Genomic DNA, 18238 nt, shown 5'->3' with positions numbered 1-18238 from the left:
TCTCAACAAAATACTGGCCAACCGTCTACAACAACTCATCAAAAAAATTATACACTATGATCATACAGGATTCATCACAGGGAGGCAAAGATGGTTCAACATACGCAAATCAATTAATATGATTCAACACATCAACAAGAGCAAGGACAAAAATCAAATGATTGTCTCAATAGATGCAGAAAAAGCATTTGACAAGATCCAACACCCCTTTATGCTAAAAGCTGGAGAAACTAGGAATCCATGGAACATTTCTTAGTATAATAAAGGCTGTGTATGACAAACCCACAGCTACTATTATACTTAATGGTGAAAAGCTAAAGCCATTCCCTCTAAAATCAGGAATGAGACAAGTATGCCCACTCTCTCCACTCCTCTTTAACATAGTATTAGAATTCCTAGTCTATTCTCTTTTTAAAGTTACAAGCACCTGCCTAGCATGCATGAAGACCCGGGTTTGATTCCTCAGTACCACATATAGAAAAAAAGCCGGAAGTGGTGCTGAGGCTCAAGTGGTAGAGCTCTAGCCTTGAGAAAGTCCAAGGACAGTGCTCAGGCCCTGAGTTCAAGCCCAGGACTGGCAAAAAAAAAATAAAAAAGTTACAAGCACCTTCAGTATGAAGTAGTCTGTCATTATCATTTTGCTTTGCATTTCCCTTATGGCTAAGAGGTGTTTATTAGCCACCTGCACATCTCTGGGGATATTAAATCTTGTTTTATTTTGCACAGGATTACTTTTTAACTATCAATATATTCTGATGATTGATAAGAGATCTGACAATATTTTATTCCATTTTTGAGGGCTGTCTACTTCCTTTATATTATCCTTTGAAATAAACAATCTTTAATTTTAATAGAGTCCAATTTTTCTTTCTTGTAGTTTTTAATGTTTACTTTTGTGTTACTTAAGAAGGCTTTTCTTATGGTAATGAAAGTTTATGCCCAGGTTTTCCTACAGAACATTTCTGGTTTTAGTGCCTACATTTAGGTCTAATAACCATTTAGGTTCATTGTGTAGCGCAAGGTAATGTCCAACTCTAGATTATAAGGATTGAGATTAACAGCCTTGCTAGTACTAGTTCCAGCAATCCCTAACGTTTAGTAGAATTATTAGCTCATACAAAGTACAATATTTTTGTTGAGTTTGTGCGTGGAAAAATGCATTCATAAAAGTCATATTCTATAATGATAAATACAATTTTAGAAATTTAAGCTAATGTTATTCTAAAGCCATAGAATTATTTTTTCCTTCAAAGAAAATCTATGTAGAAATGACTATCTGCTAAGTACACAAACAAGTATCTTTTCTGGCTGAAGTAGGACTGGAAAAGAACAGAGCTAGACTAATTCAATAATCTCTTGATACAACCATCCTGGGAGATTGTGCATAGCTCCAGTATGTTTATTATGTATGAACTGAAAAAAAATCAAAGAATGGCTTTCCCAACCACCTTCTGTGGCAGAGAAGGGGAATAAGCAATGGTTTCTCAATGGTCATTTTAGGATGTGTTCTTTGTTACATTAGGAGAGGGTCTTTTAGAGTAAACTCCTAACTCCAGAGTCATAAAAGCCACTCATAAGGATGTAGATAAGTTTTCCCTTCTGAATGTCCCCTTAATGCCACCAACTCCAAATTCCCAATTGATTGTTTTTCAGGATTTCCAAGAAAACTGTCCTATATGAGCTTAAACAGATCTGCAAATCACATTTCAATAAACCCAACTGACTCTTGTCCTAGAGGAATAAAATAGATAATTTCATTTTAATATGTTCACATGTCCTTAGGATTTAGATAGCATAGTTAGAATTTTTAGAAAAGGCCCAACAGACCTAAGTCAGACAGATGTTTCTTCTCAGATGCTTCCTAACTCTTTTCTCATATAGAGTTATGCATTTAGAGAATGGAATATTTATTGAAGGATAAAATATATAGAATTTTCTTCTGTTTAAACAAATCCGGTGCTTGGATTTAGAATTTCTTACCTGATGTTTTAGTTTTCAACTCAGATCTCATTTTCAGTCTTCTAGGAAGTAAGATGAGCTTCTCTTTTTCTTTAAAAAGGGGCTTTAAAATTTTTTTTTCTGTCTTTGCTTCTTTTGCAAGAATAAGGTAACATTTCTGTGACACTGCCCAAGGAAGAATTAAGCAATAGTTCCTTGGATCATAAAATACTTTTGAAAAAAATATGTCATGGTATTTTTTATAGAGTTTATCAGCTGAAAGGCATTTAAAATTCCAAGGAGAACAACAACCAAAAAGAATAATAAAGGAACACACATGTGTTGTTACTAAAAAAAAAAGCACCAAAGATGTGTACTAGGCAAGACTGCTCCTGGGAAAAATTATGAAGCAGATGAAATTTGTGTTTATCCATGCTTCGTTTGGAGTCCCCTTCTCATCTCTGTTCTCTGCATCATGGCAGCTGTTGCACTGCAACCTTCCTCTCTGACAGTCTTTGCTTTATTAGACTGTGTATTAGCCCTTTTCTTAATTCTATATCCTCCTTCTCATCAGCTCTTAAGGTTCTGTTAATCGGGTTGAAAAGTTCATGCTCAAGTATAAATTGGTAGCCTTTTATGTTATAAAAACATTTTTAATGGCATTGATGATCAAACCCAGAATCTTACATTTACTAGGCTTGATTAATGAGCTACATTACAATCTTCTAAGGATATAAATTTGCCAAGAATTCATCAGGAAGACAATCAAAATGTCTTGACATTTGCTATGTTTTTTTTTCTTCTGTGAGTCCATCCCTGATGGTAATGGAAATGAAACAAATTATCTCCAAAAACATGAGCATTATCGAACCCGAAGAAGGCAAAATGCAAATCTCAAACTGGGTACTAAAGTGAGACTTAGAGATAGGAAGTAAAGAGGTGAATGACAGTCCTGCCTATTGTTGCACTACCTCCTATAAGACTCTTAGCTTTCATTAAGTTTGAGCTTTTTCTTTAGTTGCAAAATGGAAATTGACGACACCTGTCACTCATAGAAGGATCTGTGAGAGCCTATAATCTATTCATGCTGCTTGGTTGCATCTCATCTGAATGAAAGATGCTCAAGATAGGGTTGAGAACATTTTCTTAAGATGTTTTTTTTAATGTCATGTGGAATACTGGCCGCAGTTTTTCAGGACTAAGAGAAGAATCTAGAGGAAATAGGTACTTTACATCTATGGTAAAATGCAAGAGATACATTATGCAATTACCAATGCTCAAAATTAACAGCAGCAGCTGCAACAAGAACAAAAACAAATAATGATTACTAACGTTGTAAATCTTGACTCCTAGCCTGCTTGCATGACAAGTTTATTCATGATTTGTTCCTTAGTTTTCACTGAGCCCCCATGTGGAAATACAGAGCATTGTTGCACTATAATTTATTGAAAGAAGTCAAGAGAGAAAATCTGCTATTGAAGAGTTATGATCTCTCAGGTAAAAGAGGCCCACATGGTTAAAGTTAGCTTTGGGTATTTATTTATTTGTTTAGTGATACTGGGATTTGAACCAAGGGCTTTGTGCTTGATTGGCAGGTATTCTTTATCACTTGCGTCATGCCCCCAGTCCTTTCTGCTTGTTTGGAATGGGTCTTTGTTTTTGCATAGAGCCTGCCCTGAATGGTGATCCTTATATCTATGCCTATACACAGCTGGAATTATATACCTTGCCTATTGGTCTTGTTAACATTTTTGCCTAAGCTGGCTCTAACCAGCAATCCCACCTGATCTCGGCCTTCTACAGAGCTGAAAGTAAAGCATGCACCACCACAACTTTGAACATTGAAACCAATACAGAAGATTACCAGAGTCCAAAACAAGGAGAAATCATTCTCTGGTGGGGTTGGGAAGGATGACCCCATTAAAGAAACACCTCATTAAAAATAAGAAATATTAGAGAAATATAGAGTAACTTTCCATATTTAAAGAACTGAGGCAAGTATAGAGAGCAGTAAGTCAAGTAGTAGGAGGATCTGAGTACTTTGTACAGAAGAATATAAAAACACCACAGTTACTTGTTTAAGCAAGTAAAAAATTGTGTTTACTATTTATTACATCTTCCATTTGCTTTAAGGGAGGGTTCGTTCACTACAGCACTTAAATTATATTAACCTAACCCATACATTTAGAGTTAGATACTGAGCTTATATTTGGATTGCAAAAAAATTTATTCCGGACCTATTACATTATAATCATGTTAACTCTGTGAATAAAGATCTAAAATATTCATTCAAACTAAGCATGAGTCAGAATAAGACATTTCCTAACAAATGCTTCATGACAGAAATTCCATGGTTTAATGGAAAATGTGTCTTTCTACTTTGAGTCGTAGAAGGACTGCTTTCTCTCTCCTACAAACCACTTGGACAGCTCAAATCACTCAGCAGATATAATGACATCAAACTGTATAGGTGTATGTATATGTACAAAAGAAATGAGTATTTCAAATCATTTCCAATACTCACTGGAAGCCCCATTTGACCTGGTCTACCCAAGGACCCTGAAGCTCCTCGTGACCCTGTTTCTCCTTTTTCTCCATCTTCTCCAGGAAGTCCTCTTCCTCCTGGCAAACCCTGGAATCCAAATAAAAGAATTTTTTAAAAAGGAAACATAGTAAGGCAATTATGCCACACAATAAAGCAATCATTGCTGTTAAAGCAATATACTTATTAGTAATATTTTAATGATTTCATAAAACATCAATTTAGACATAACATGAAAAGTTTTATTTACCTTTAATCCATCTTTACCTTGGAGGCCTTCTTCTCCAGGGGCTCCTGGTTCACCCTGTTTTGTAGCAAATAAACAGTAAGATTGAGTTTTTGTTTGTATCATTCATCTTGCTTTAATATAGAAAGTAGCATATTTGTATTCACTTACTTCTTACTTCTATTTTTATCTATACAAAGGATGTGACCATCTAATAAGTATGATTTCATTTGTTGTGGGTAGTTGTGCAAACAAATTAGCTAGTGTTGGAAATTCCACATACAATATGGTTCTTGAATATAATACATTTCAGATTATTAATGATAACATCTTCATTTGCTAGCTCTGGAAATTTATATCTTTAGATATATCTGGAAATTTATATCAATGAAGATAAATATTAAATCTCATAAAATATAGTTATTTCCTATATTGAATTCATGTGGATTAATACAACTACATTCAATTATAAACTCTATCCAATTTTTGCCATTTCTATATTTTCATCCTTTCATAGAGGAAAAATGAAGTACATGAAGAACATACTTTCTCGATGAAGAATTTATACAAAGATAGTATTTCATAGATGTGTCAACAAAGCACAAGCTCTCTTAATATGTCAATTTATTTTAAAGTAAACTAATTAGTACTTATTAATAGTTATATCTCTCTTATTACTGATGCCTTCATTACTCTCACTTTGTACTCCCTGTGCCTCAAAGTGACAAATGAAAATAAATAAACCAGATGTAATAATCTATCTCCCTATTTTGCATCTTAAGATCATCTTGGGCATTATTTTAGAAAAATCTGTCTTACCACAGCTCAAAATTAACACTGTGTGTATTACTATCTACACTGTTAAGTTACAACTACTTCCAACTGGGTCTTAGCTTTACATAGTTTGTGTGTGTGTGTGTGTGTGTGTGTGTGTGTGTGTGTGTGTGTATGTGTGCGTGCGTGTGTGCGTGCGTGTGTGTGTGTGTGTGTGTGTGTGTGTGTGTGTGTACTGTTACTGGGGCTTGACTTCAGGGGACAGGCATTTTCCCTTTGATTTTTTACTCCAGGGTGACCTCTGAAACTTGAGCTATAGCTCCACTTCTATCCTATCTTTTCTCCACTCCTATCTTTTTGGTGTCCAATAGGGGATAAGAGTCTCATGGATTTTCCTACCTAAGTTGGCTTTGAACTCTGACCCTCAGATCTCAGGCTTCTGAATGGGTAGCATCACAGGCAGAAGTCTCTGGCACCTGGATTCTAGGGTGTTTTTAAATAAATGTAAATTATATCTCAGTTCTTCCTCTGCCTCATCAGGCAAACAAATATCTATAAGTTGCTCATGTGTTGATGAATTTCTCAATGCCACCATTAGTCGTGGGCAGTCCAATTCGCCCATTTGGCCAGAGCTCTTCAGAGTACACGTGATTTTGAGAAAATATGTGATTAGGACATGAAATGACAGTAGGAGTGCAAATGGATAGAGCTTGATAAATAGCTTTTGAAATGACAAATGTGTTCTACAGTGTATCAGAAAGGTTAAGGATGGTACTTGTTGAGGCATTTAGGCCATGAAGTTTGAATTTCTGGGGGAAGCAGATGGCCGCAGGACACTGGCTCCTGAAGGTACTCACTCGCAAGCCTGGCTCTCCAGCTCCTCCAGGGCTGCCCACAGGCCCAACATCTCCCTAAAGAAACAAAGGGGAAGGCAAATATTTTCACTAAAATGGTATGTTGAAGTATGGCGAGAACATCATAAGGAATAGGATTGCAAAAATACTTCTCGCTTTTATCTACCACCTTTCACCTGCTGGTGAAAGATGGTGTTTGTCAAAAGGGGTGTTTGTCAAAACAGGGTACTGACAGTTCAGAGACCCTCTTTTCTTCTTTTTTAGGAAAGTTACCTTAGCACCTAGCTCTCCCTGCACACCAGATTCTCCCTCAAGGCCTGGCGGTCCCTGAAAGAAAAGAATTTACCACTTTAGGAAAGCAGCAACCACTCCCAGGAGGTGGCAGTGATGTTTAGCTTGGAAGTATAATATCTGTGTCCAGAAGAGCTTTGCTGGCTTCTTCTTATAACTGTTAAGACATGAATATCAGTGTCTTTTTTAGAATCTTTGACAGTTCATATACCCAACTAACTTTACCCAAAATCGGGGCTTTTTAGACCAGTCCCCTCATTTAAGCCTTCAGCAGATAATAAAATACAAGCCAGACACAATGTCTCAAGTCTGTAATTTTAGCAACTTGGGAGGCAAGCACTGGGGGATTGAAGTTACAGGTTAGCTGGGGCATAAAAGTTTGTAAAAATGGATCTCAACCAGTGTTAGGATGTGGTGGCACCACACCAAGCTACAGAGGAAGAACAATGACGAGGCTCAGTGGCATGAACCCGTCATCCTAGCAGAAAAGCAAAACACAAATAGGAGGATTGCAGTCCATCCTAGCCTGGAGATAAATTGAGCCCCTATCTTGAAAATAACCAACATCAAAGGGGACTGATGGCTCAGGCCTATCATCAGAGCTACAGAGGAGGCTGAGATCTGAGGATTGTGGCACAAAGATGGCCCAGACAGAACAATCTGAGAAACCCTTACCTGCAATTAATAAACAAATTGCTAGAACTGGAGGCATGGCTGAAGTGGTAAAGCAAAAGAGTTGAGTAAGACTTTGAGGTTCAAAGTTCAAGCCTCTGTACAACACACACACAGGATTAGTGGAGTGGCTTAAGCGGTAGAAAACGTGCTTAGCACGTATGAGACCCTTTGTTCAAACCCAGTGCCGAATTAAAAACAAAGAAATACAAATGTATTCCTACTTGTTTGAATTTTCTAACCTCAGATATGCAGGCATTTCCTCACATTTTGTTCTTTCTGTCCAATTCTGCACCATCTGACAGTCACTTTCTTAAGAGCAATTGATTTTCTACATTGTTTTTACTAAAACGTATCATACAAATAAGAGGTAAATTTATTATATGTATAAATATATATGTATAAAACATACTATATATTCCTCTATCATGGTTTCATGATGGGTCCAGATCTATTAGGATGTTTTTGGTTATTTTGATTTTGAAAATCCAAGCTGTAACCTTTAGCTGTCCAGCCTTAGACTTTAGAGTTTATATAATTGTTGTATTGTGTTTGTCTCTCTGAGATATTTATCTTATTTGGGCAAGTTATGTGTGTCCCTCCCTTCATTTCCTCTCCCCACTCCCTTTCTCCCACTCCACTTCTCTCTTCTCTTCATTCTGCTTTGCCCCCATTCTGTTTCCTCTCTTTCCTCAGAAATTCCTCAGCAGATCTGATCCATGGATGCTACGCTTCCTTGTGATTATTGGAGATTAAAATACCTTTGATATAATTTCATAGTATTTTCGAGGGGAGGAAGTTTAGCTTTTTATTTTGACTCAGCTTCTGTAATCCATTTTCAATTATTTTTTTTCTTTGCAAAACAGAAGGTACGGACACAAGGGAAGAAACAGGCTTACAATAAAATGCACAGTTTTTCTCCTTAGAGCTAATAATTTGTGTTTTGAGTCCTCAATAAGCCAATGCAGGCCATTGTGGTAAAAGTTTAGTTCCTGATACCCCTCTTTTACCATTACTTCCCTAATTTTGAAATGTTTGTTATTTTCATTTTTTTCTTGGTCATCTTTGTAACATCTTCACTGTTATAAAAGAAGAGTAAGAGTACAGTGACAACTTAAGAAAAAGGAGCCGGAAACCAGACTGCCAGTGTTTCTGTTTTATCTCAGAAATAATAGAATTTTAAGATATTACTCTAAGATTAAAACTCACTAGACTCCCTGGACCTTTTTCATATCAAAATTTCTTGTAATCTCATAGAAAGACCCAGTTTCTGAGTTCCTCCCATCTGCCAGCTTCTATTGCCATACATATTTTATTCCCTCTTGGGGGAAAATCAATAGCTGATCTTCTCTTATAAAGTATCTCTTTACTTACATTAATTCTGGGTTAGCACTTAAAAATCTCTTTGCTATTTCTTTTCACTCTCTTTGCTTTTTTGTTCTTTATTGTTCCTGGAGCTTGAACTCAGAGCATAGGTGCTATCCCTACCTAATTTTTTGTTTTAATCTACCTAAGCCACAGCTCCCCCCTAGGATTTGGTGGTTAACTGGAGCTATAAGACTCACAAAGTGTCTCACAGAGAAGATGGCTTTGAACCACAACGATTAATCCTCAGCCCCTCAAGTAGCTAGGATTATAGCCATGAGCCACCAGTACCCTGAATGTTTGCTATTACTATTCTCAGAAACATATTACAGGAAAAATCTACACACTGCTTAAACTGGCGTCATTCATAATGACAGCTGTAGGGACAGAGAGCCTGGTTTCTGGAGGCAGTCGGCTTATGTTGAAATTTAAAGTCTGTATGACTACTGGCTATTACTCTCAAGTAATTCCATACCTTAGTTTATTTTTCTATATATTTATCTCTATAATAGAAATAATAAATGCATGTCTAGGAAGTTACAAGGACTCACTGATACGGTAACGCATGTAAATACTACATCACATCTAACAGTTAAGTATTAAGCACCATTATCATTGTGATGATCAAATCATTAGTAATATAATACAAACTCAGTATTTGACCTCAGAGTTTCTTTTAATGAGGCATAGCTTACCTTTTATCTGTCCTTGGGCTTCTACTACTCTCAATCACCATTCTAATCTGCCATATTTTACTTAAGTCATCTACTGAACTCTAACATCTTTATCTCACAGTACGATCTATTCCTTTAAAATGTCAGCTGTGAGGTATGATTTCTCTCAGCTTTCTTTGGGCTCAGAGCCTACAGCATAGAATAATAAGTGGTAAATATTCAAGTCAAGCTCTGCTATTCATTAGGTGCTTACCCTGGCCAATTGGGACCTGGACCTCCCTAACAGTTTTCTTTTATGGATTCAGGAAGCAGATGGCCACATCCTGTCATATAACCTAGGAATCTGAGAATTATTTTTGACATCTCTTTCATGTTTACTTTCCAAATCCCACACATATGGAGATTCTGCAGAATTTATATAACAGGTATTTCTCTGCTTACTGTCTTAGTTCAGCCCTCCATCATTTCTTGCCTAGTTCAACACAATAGGCTTGAACTAGGCAGACATGCTGTTATCCTTGTGTTGTCCAATACATCTTCACTTAGGTGCTAGAAATATCTTCTCAAAACACAAAGCTGACTCCATCAATGAGTTTATCTATACAATTGCTTAAAATCTCATAGAGTAAAAAAAAAACCACTTAATGGCACACATGATTTTTATGGTTTAACTTTAATTCTATGATTATTTATTTATTTATCTATTTATGTTAGTCTTGGGGTTTGAACTCAGGGCCTGGGCAGTATCCCTGAGTTTATTTGCTCAAGGCTAGTGCTTATCATGTGAGCCACAGCTCTGATTTGGCTTTTTTTTTTCCACAAAAGTTCCTTCCTGGGCTAACTTGAATTTTTTCATAAAAGTTCCTTCCTGGACTAGCTTTGAACTGCCTTTCTAAGACTTCAGCTTTCTGATTAGCTAAGATTACAGATATGAGCCACCAGCATCCAGCTCTACTATCTCTTTTTTTTTTTTTTGCCAGTCCTGGGCTTGAGCTCAGGGCCTGAGCACTGTCCTTGGACTTATTCAAAGCCAGAGCTCTACAACTTGCGCCTCAGCACCATTTCCGGCTTTTTTCTATGTATGTGGTACTGAAGAGTCGAACCTGGGTCTTTGTGCATGCTAGGCAAGCACTCTACCTCTAGGCCAAACTCTCAGCCGCTCTACTGTCTTTTTTAAACTTTGATTTAAGCATCAAAGAATTTTATTGCTTATCATTTGAAGTCTATTATACTATGTTTGTTTTTAGTATTCCCTTATCCTATTTCTCTTTTTTTTATACCTAAAACTCTTTACTTCTTTAAAACTCATCTTGCCATCCCTCCAAATGTACTTTATTTTTCCCTTCCTCAGGCAAGTCTAAGAACTCATTGCTGTACTTTTGTAGTATTCTGGAACTATGCATATCAGTAGGTTTATATCCTGTATATTGAATTGCCATGAGCATTGATTTGGCTACAGTTTGTCCTAAAAATCCAGAGACACAGTGTGCAGTAAGAAAACATGGCATAATTGAGGGATGAGAAATAGGTCAGCAAATCTAGAAGATACAGGGAGATGAACGTTTCAACAGAATTGTTGTTACTTTGTTTATAACATTCGTGACATTTCCAAGGGTTTCCATAATCTTTAGGATACTGCCCATTCTAAACATAATAACACTTCATTTTCTCTAACTTCTGCCGGCCTGTTTAACAACTGGCTGACAGAATGAGGGGAGGTAGAAGAGATATGGCATAGTGTGGAGAATGAGAGAACTGACAAAGGCAGAGGATGGAAATACGCAAGATGGAAAGTGCGAGATAGAGACAACAAAGGGCTTGTTCAAAGAGTGAAGACTGCTAACTGGAAAAAATGAAGCAGAGGAGTAGTCGAGGGCAAATGTCAGTTTGGGGTTATTGGAAACAATGGCTATCTTTCTTTTTGGTGCTGTACTTTTATTTCTTCCTTAATTTAATTTTACTGTCAGGTTTATATAATGGTTATCTTTTATAAAGATGGGAGTAAAACAAGGAAGAATAGAAAATGGGATTGATGTAATAGTTTTGTAGTTGAGATGTTTGTGGGATTTCTAGGTAAGTACCTGAAAAAATAACAATAAAATAATTTGCGTTAAGGGAAGAGGCATGGAGTCGAGTTGCCAAAATAATGTTAGTAATTAAGGCTGCTATGATAATATTATTGCAAAGCCAAGCAAGTAGGAAGACTTAACTATCAAGATTGACAAATGTTATTGAGAAGGCAGAGTGGAGAACCAAGTGTGAGTAGGTTAATAGGAGCCAGGATAAAACAGAAGACTGCTAAAGTTAAGAACAGAAATAAGTTTCCTGAATTTTATAATTATACCAAATATATTCTATTATTCTAAAGCATATACAAAATTAATTAAAATTATTTCTATAAAGGATACAGCATCATAGAGTGAAAGGCCATCAAGTCAACTCTAAAGGTATGGAAGGAAAGCTTTTTGTGTCTCAAATTTCCAATAACTAACTGCTAAAAGAGAGCTAACTTTGTATGTATAAAGTTCAGGTCTGGGGCCGGGAGTTTGGCCTAGTGGTTAAAGTGCTTGCCTAGCATGCACGAAGACCCGGGTTCGATTCCATGGTACTGCATACATACAAAAAAGCCAGAAGTGGTGCTGAGGCTCAAGTGGTAGAGCTCTAGCCTTGAGAAAGTCCAAGGACAGTGCTCAGGCCCTGAGCTCAAGCCCAGGACTGGCAAAAAAAAAAAGTTCAGGTCTGCCAGGCATGGTGGTATGTACCTGTAATCTCAGTGTTTGTTACATGGAAGCTGAAGACTGCAAATTCTCCATGAGCCTGAGCTACATAGTGAGATGCTGTCTCTCAAAACTAAGGGCTGGGAACCCAAATTAGTAGATGAAAAGTTAGTTTTTTTTTTTAAATCAAGGTAGAAGTTAATGAAATGAAGGCTATAAAAACAACAGAAGCCATTTTTTGAAAAAGAAACTTTTTTAGAAGATTAATCAAGTTTAGTCCTAGAAAGCATCACAATAGCTCTATAGCTATATGCATATAACCATATAAGTGAATTGAACTCTAAGATATGGAAACAAGAGGTTTTTCTTTATGGTGGTTGTTGTTTTGTTTTGTTATTTTATTATCAGGATGATTTTAGAGGGGTTACAGTAAGGTAGTGAATACATTACTTCTTTTTTTTTCCCAGTCCTGGTGCTTGAATTTAGGGCCTGGGCAATATCCCTTAGCTTTTTTTTGCTCAAGGCTAGCACTCTACCACTCGAGCCACAGTACCACTTCTGGTTTTTTCTGCATATGTAGTACCAAGGAATTGAACCCAGGGTTTCATACATGCTAGGCAAGCACTCTACCACTAGGCCACACTCCTGGCCTCAGTACATTACTTCATGAACATTGTTACTCCTGCCCATGTTTTTCTCCCACTTTTCCTCCCCCAACTCCTCCCAAGTTGTAAACTCATTTCCAACATATTGTTTTGTGAATATTGCTATTACACTGGTTCATCCTTTGTCCTTTGTCTCATCATCTTGTTTTTCCCCTTTCCTTCCCTGATTCAAATAAACAAATAAATGCATAGACAATAAACCAGGCACCAAAGTCAGATACAGCAACAACACAGGATAAACCATAGGGGAAAGAAAAAGAGAGTAAAGAAATATGTTTTATTTCTTTTTTCTTTTGTTTTCTTCCCCCTGTGGTTGATCCCCTGTTTTCAATTTATCTGATTTTTGTGCTTGGTGTATTGTATATGCTAGTGCTCTGATTGGTCACAAGGGCACCAAAAATAAAACAATCTATGTAGAAGAAAAGATGACATAGGCAATAAAGGGATAGGGGTATGGAAACTTGAAAAGGGGTATCAAAATGTGAGAATTAATGCACCCACTACCTGATGAATGTAACGGTAACCCCTCTATACCCTACTCAAAAAATAAAAAAAATAAATTAAATAAAAAACAGAAGAGATGACATCATCATAATTGAAAAGAAACTTCATGAAGAGAAACTTCACAACTACATGTGTATCCTGAAACTAGACTTTATCTTATACAAACATTCAAAATGGAAGTCTTACTATAAGTTCGCAAACTATGACAGGAAAACATTTCTAGACTTGGGCATAGGCAACAACTTTCTGAATAGGACTTCAATAACTCACAGATACAAGCAAGAATTAACAAGTGGAATTACAGTAAAAATTTTTGCACTGAATTAGAAACAATTACAAGGGTGAGAAGACAGAGCAGAGCATGGAAAAAGTCTTGCTACTTATTAATAATGGAATAAATATGGAGTAAGTATCTAGGACATATAAGAAACACAAAAATTAAACACTGAAAGAATTAACCTATCAAATCAATGGGTACACAAATTGAATCGACAGTTCTCAAAAGACACACAAAATGATGTTCAGGGTAGATGCCCAGAAGTGGTATGGCGGAATCATAGGGAAGGTCTATTTTCAGTTCCTTAAGAAACCTCCACACTGCCTTCCAGCTTGGCTGAACTAGTTTACAATCCCATCAGCAGTGTAGTAGGGTTCCTTTTTCTCCACAACCCCGCCAGCAACTGTCTGTCATTGTCTAAGTTCAAAATCTTGGCCATTCTTGTTGGGGTAAGGTGCTATCTTAGGCTTGTTTTTATTTGAATTTCCTTTATGACCATAGATGATGAACATTTTCTCATATGCTTTTCTGTCATTTTAATCTCTTCTTCTGATATGTCTCTTTTTAGTTCCCTTGCCCATTTAGTGAATGGTTTGTTGGCTTTGTGGGGGATTAGCTTCTTGATGTCTGATGTATTATTTATTGGTAAATATCTTTTCTCAGTTGGTTGGCTGTCTCTCTACTTTTGCAACTATGCTTTTATCTGTGCAGAAACTTTTTATTTTTAGGTAGTCCCATTTATCAAGTCTCTCTCCAATCTGTTGTGATCCTGGGATTCTGTTCAGGAATCTTTTGCCTGTGCCTATGAGTTCCAGTGTCTCTCCTACTCTATCATGTAGCAGTTTCATGGTTTCCGGTCTGACGTTGAGGTCTTTGATCCACTTTGAGTTAATGCTTGTGCATGGTGAAAGGCTAGGGTCAATTTTTAGTTTTCTGCATGTGGCTGCCCAGTTTTTCCAGCACCAATAATTGAACAGACTGTGTTTGTTCCACTGTATATCTTTGGCTCCTTTGTCAAATACAAGTTGACTATAGGTATGCGGTTCTATTTCTGGGTCTTCTATTCTGTTCCACTGATCTTCTGGTCTGTTTTTATGCCAATACCATATGGTTTTTTGCTATTATGGCTCTATAGTAGAGCTTGAAGTATGGTTTTGTAATACCACCTGCATTGCTCTTTTTGCCTAGAATTGTTTTGGCTATTCTAGGTCTTTTCTTGTTCCATATGAACCTTTGGATTGTATCTTCTATTTCAGAAAAGAATGTCTTTGGGATTTAATGGGGATTGCATTGAATTTATATATCAATTTTGGCAGTATAGCCATTTTCACTATGTTGGTTCTCCCTAGCCATGAGCATGGGATATAAGGACACCTGCTCAGCTATGTTTATCTCTGCACTATTCACAATAGCCAGGCGATGGAAACAATCCAGATGCCCTACTGCAGATGAATGGATACAGAAAATGTGGTATATATATACAATGGAATTCTACATAGCCAACAGACAAGGTAAAATAATGGTATTCGTAGGGAAGTGGATGAATCTAGAGTGAATCATGTTGAGTGAGACAAGTCAAGACCTAAGGAACAAAAGGCACATGGTATCCTTAATATGTGGCTATTAGATCCAAACAGTACAAGAGAAGACTCAATATTTGCATACCCAATGCTATGGACATGGTATTAGAAATATAAACATAACTCCATAGACATAAAAACCTAGGATTCTATAGACATAATGTTTTATTTCATAAATTAATATGTATCTATGATATACAAACCCTTAGCCTAATTTTGATTATGTTCTAAAAACTAAGTGCCAGTGACCATATATAGAGATTCCCTTCTTGAATACTCGGTTGTTAAACATGTTATTTGAAATATGATGTAAAAATCAATGTTAATAAATTCTTTAATAAAAGACATACAAAATGGCCAATGAGTATGTGAAGAAATGCACAACATCATTAGCCATCAAAGAAATGTGAATCAAAATTACACTGAAATTCCATTTCACCACAATGACCCACCATCAAGAAAAAAATGCAATAAATGCTGGAGATTACGTGATGAAAAGGAACTTGCACAAGATGGATAGGAATGTAAATTAGTCTAGCTAGTCGTGGAATTCTTTTGGAGGTTCCTCAGATACATTGGAAATAGGACTAAAATGTGAATCTTCTATGCTGTGCTTATTTAAAATGTCCACTGGAACCAAAGTTGGTACACAACAGAAGTACCTGCACACCTGTGCTTATTGCTGTACAATTCATAGCAGCCAAATTATGGAATAGCCTAGGTGCCTAGCAATGAACAAAGGCCTAAAATATTACGGAGCAATATATAGTCACAAAGAAGAATGAAAGGAACTCATTTGCAGGAAAATGGGTGGAGCTGGAAATCACCATAATGTTAAGCAAAATAAGGCAGAGTCATAAGCACAAACAGTATATTTTCTCTCATTTTCAGAATTTATACCTAAAAACAAACAAGCAAATGGACAGACAGACCGATGGACATGGACAGGAATGTACATGGTGGAAGATTTGAGGGGCTAGCAGGAAGGAAAAGTGGACACAAGAGAGTAATGTGAATAAATATGGTTGAAAACATGTATGCAGGTATAAAGATATCAAAATGAGCCAGGTGGTGGTGGCTCATACCTGTAGTCCTAGATACTTAAGAGGCTGAGATTTGAGGATCACGGTTCAAAGACAGCCCTGGCAGGAATGTCTGTGAGACTCTTATCTCCAATTAACCACCAGAAAACTAGAAGTGGTGCTGTGGCTCAAAGTACTGGAGTGCTAGCTCTGAGCTGAAGGGCTCAGGGACAGCACCTAGGACCAGCATTCAAGCCCCATAACCGAGAGAAAGAAAGAAAGAGAAAAAGAGAGAAAGAGAGAAAGAGAAAGAAAGAAAGAGAGAAAGAAAGAAAAGAAAGAGAGAAAGAGAAAGAAAGAAAGAAAGAAAGAAAGAAAGAAAGAAAGAAAGAGGTATCACAATGAAACTCATGATTATAAAATGAAAACAACATTCCCAAGAATTGAGGAAGTGGCTCTGTAGCTAGCATGTTCAAGGCTGGGTTTGATCTCTACCATGGCAAAATATAAAGAAAAACAGTTTTATAATTATCACTTCTGCTCTATATTTTATAAATATAGAAGAAAATACATTGACACGATTCTTCCTGCTACATACTTGACAAAATGTTAGCCTTATCTTAGAGTCGATGAAGGTATTAATTACCAAGGAAATTGAAAAAATCTACAAAAATCACCTCAAAACCGGTTTCTCCAGGAGGTCCTGCATCACCTTTCAGTCCTCGTGGTCCCTATATTCAAATAGGATTTACTATATAAGAATCAAAGGTAGCCCCATACATATACATGCATATATACACCTAAATATAGAATTCATAAAACAACATATACAATAATGCAAAATAAACTAGTAACATAAAGAAAATTGTTACTCCCTCTAGACAAAGTGTATCTTCAGTTGTTCCATTTGTGTTCTTTATGAATGCTGTTAAACTATGCTTTATCTCTTAATTCGCTCATTTAGTAAATAAACATTATAAAGCATCTAACAAATACCAAACACTGTACTAAAGGCACAGTATTATCTAATTTAATGGGTGTGGTAATCATTCATGTACCTATTATTTCTGGCAAATGTGAGACAAAAGGAATAAATATGATACTTTCTCAATACTTTGCTTTTCTCAAAATATATAATTGGAATCATGCAGCATGTAGCCTTTTATATTGGATTCTTTCATTCAGTAAACATGGACTTAGTGTACTTTTATAATTTTATTTTTGCTTTGCAACTCATTTCTTTGTATTGCTGAATAATATTCCAGTGTATGTAGATACTATAGTAAATAGTACTTCAATTAATGTCTACGTACATTGTGTTAATCTCTCCCCTTCTTTCTCTTTCTTCCTCTTATTATTACTTTTTTTCTTTTTAATGATTCTGGGTTTGAAGTCATGACCTTGCACTCATAAAAGTGCTCTATCACTTGAACCATGATCCTAACATTTTTGCTTCAGTTATCTTTCAGGTAGAGTCTTGTGATTTCTGCCCTATGTGGTCTGAATTGTGACTCACAGTGCTAAGCCTCTCCATGGGGGAGATAGCAGGTTTAAGATACCATGTTAAGCTTTTTGGTGAGATGAAATCTCACTAAATTCTTGCGCAGACTGGCCTCAAACCACATTCCTTCCAATTTACACCTTGCGAACAGTTGGAATTACAGATGTGAGCCATATTGCTCTGCAGCTCAACAGTTCTCTTCCATCACTTCATTAGACAGTTCAAATACCTTCCATAAAGGCTATTATATCCAGTATAAATTGATTTATATTTTATTTACTAGCTCCACAACCTCATGACCTTCAAGTTGAGTTGAGATTTAGTTAAAAAGTCCTTTCTTGTATAAATCCTACCTTACATGCATGTACTACTGGTGTAGATTTACTGATATATTTATCTCTATCTGGGTGTCTTCATTAAGATTCATTATTTTTAATTCCATTTCACCTCATATCATGTTACCTCTGGCTGCATGAGTACACTTATGACTATATCACTTTTGTCAAGTCAACTTAACAAACATACATTGAATAATTGAATATATCAGACCTTGCACCAGGAAAGGTGATTATAAAGATCAAAGAAATGGTCCCAAGGCCATCAGGGAAACTGATATTTAAGTAAACTATGCTAAAA

At 36.4% G+C, this 18238-nt stretch overlaps 1 protein-coding gene across 1 annotated transcript in view; it reads right to left on the bottom strand.

The window, feature by feature from the left end:
• The window catches only part of Col24a1 (collagen type XXIV alpha 1 chain), a 247900-nt gene that overhangs the window by 69345 nt on the left and 160317 nt on the right, over positions 1-18238 (bottom strand). Inside the window, exons 34-38 of the mRNA XM_090333967.1 lie at positions 16779-16832; positions 6608-6661; positions 6338-6391; positions 4731-4784; positions 4463-4570 (exon numbers count right to left, since the gene is read on the bottom strand). Coding sequence (XP_090190093.1) covers positions 4463-4570; positions 4731-4784; positions 6338-6391; positions 6608-6661; positions 16779-16832 — 324 coding nt within the window. The remainder of the gene's footprint in view (positions 1-4462; positions 4571-4730; positions 4785-6337; positions 6392-6607; positions 6662-16778; positions 16833-18238) is intronic.

This window comes from Megascapheus bottae, chromosome 6, assembly GCF_031878675.1.
Source record: "Megascapheus bottae isolate mThoBot1 chromosome 6, mThoBot2.hap1, whole genome shotgun sequence".
Classification (NCBI taxonomy): Eukaryota; Metazoa; Chordata; class Mammalia; order Rodentia; family Geomyidae; genus Megascapheus; species Megascapheus bottae.
Note: the sequence above shows the minus strand (reverse complement) of the source record. Positions and strands in the feature narration are given on the sequence as shown.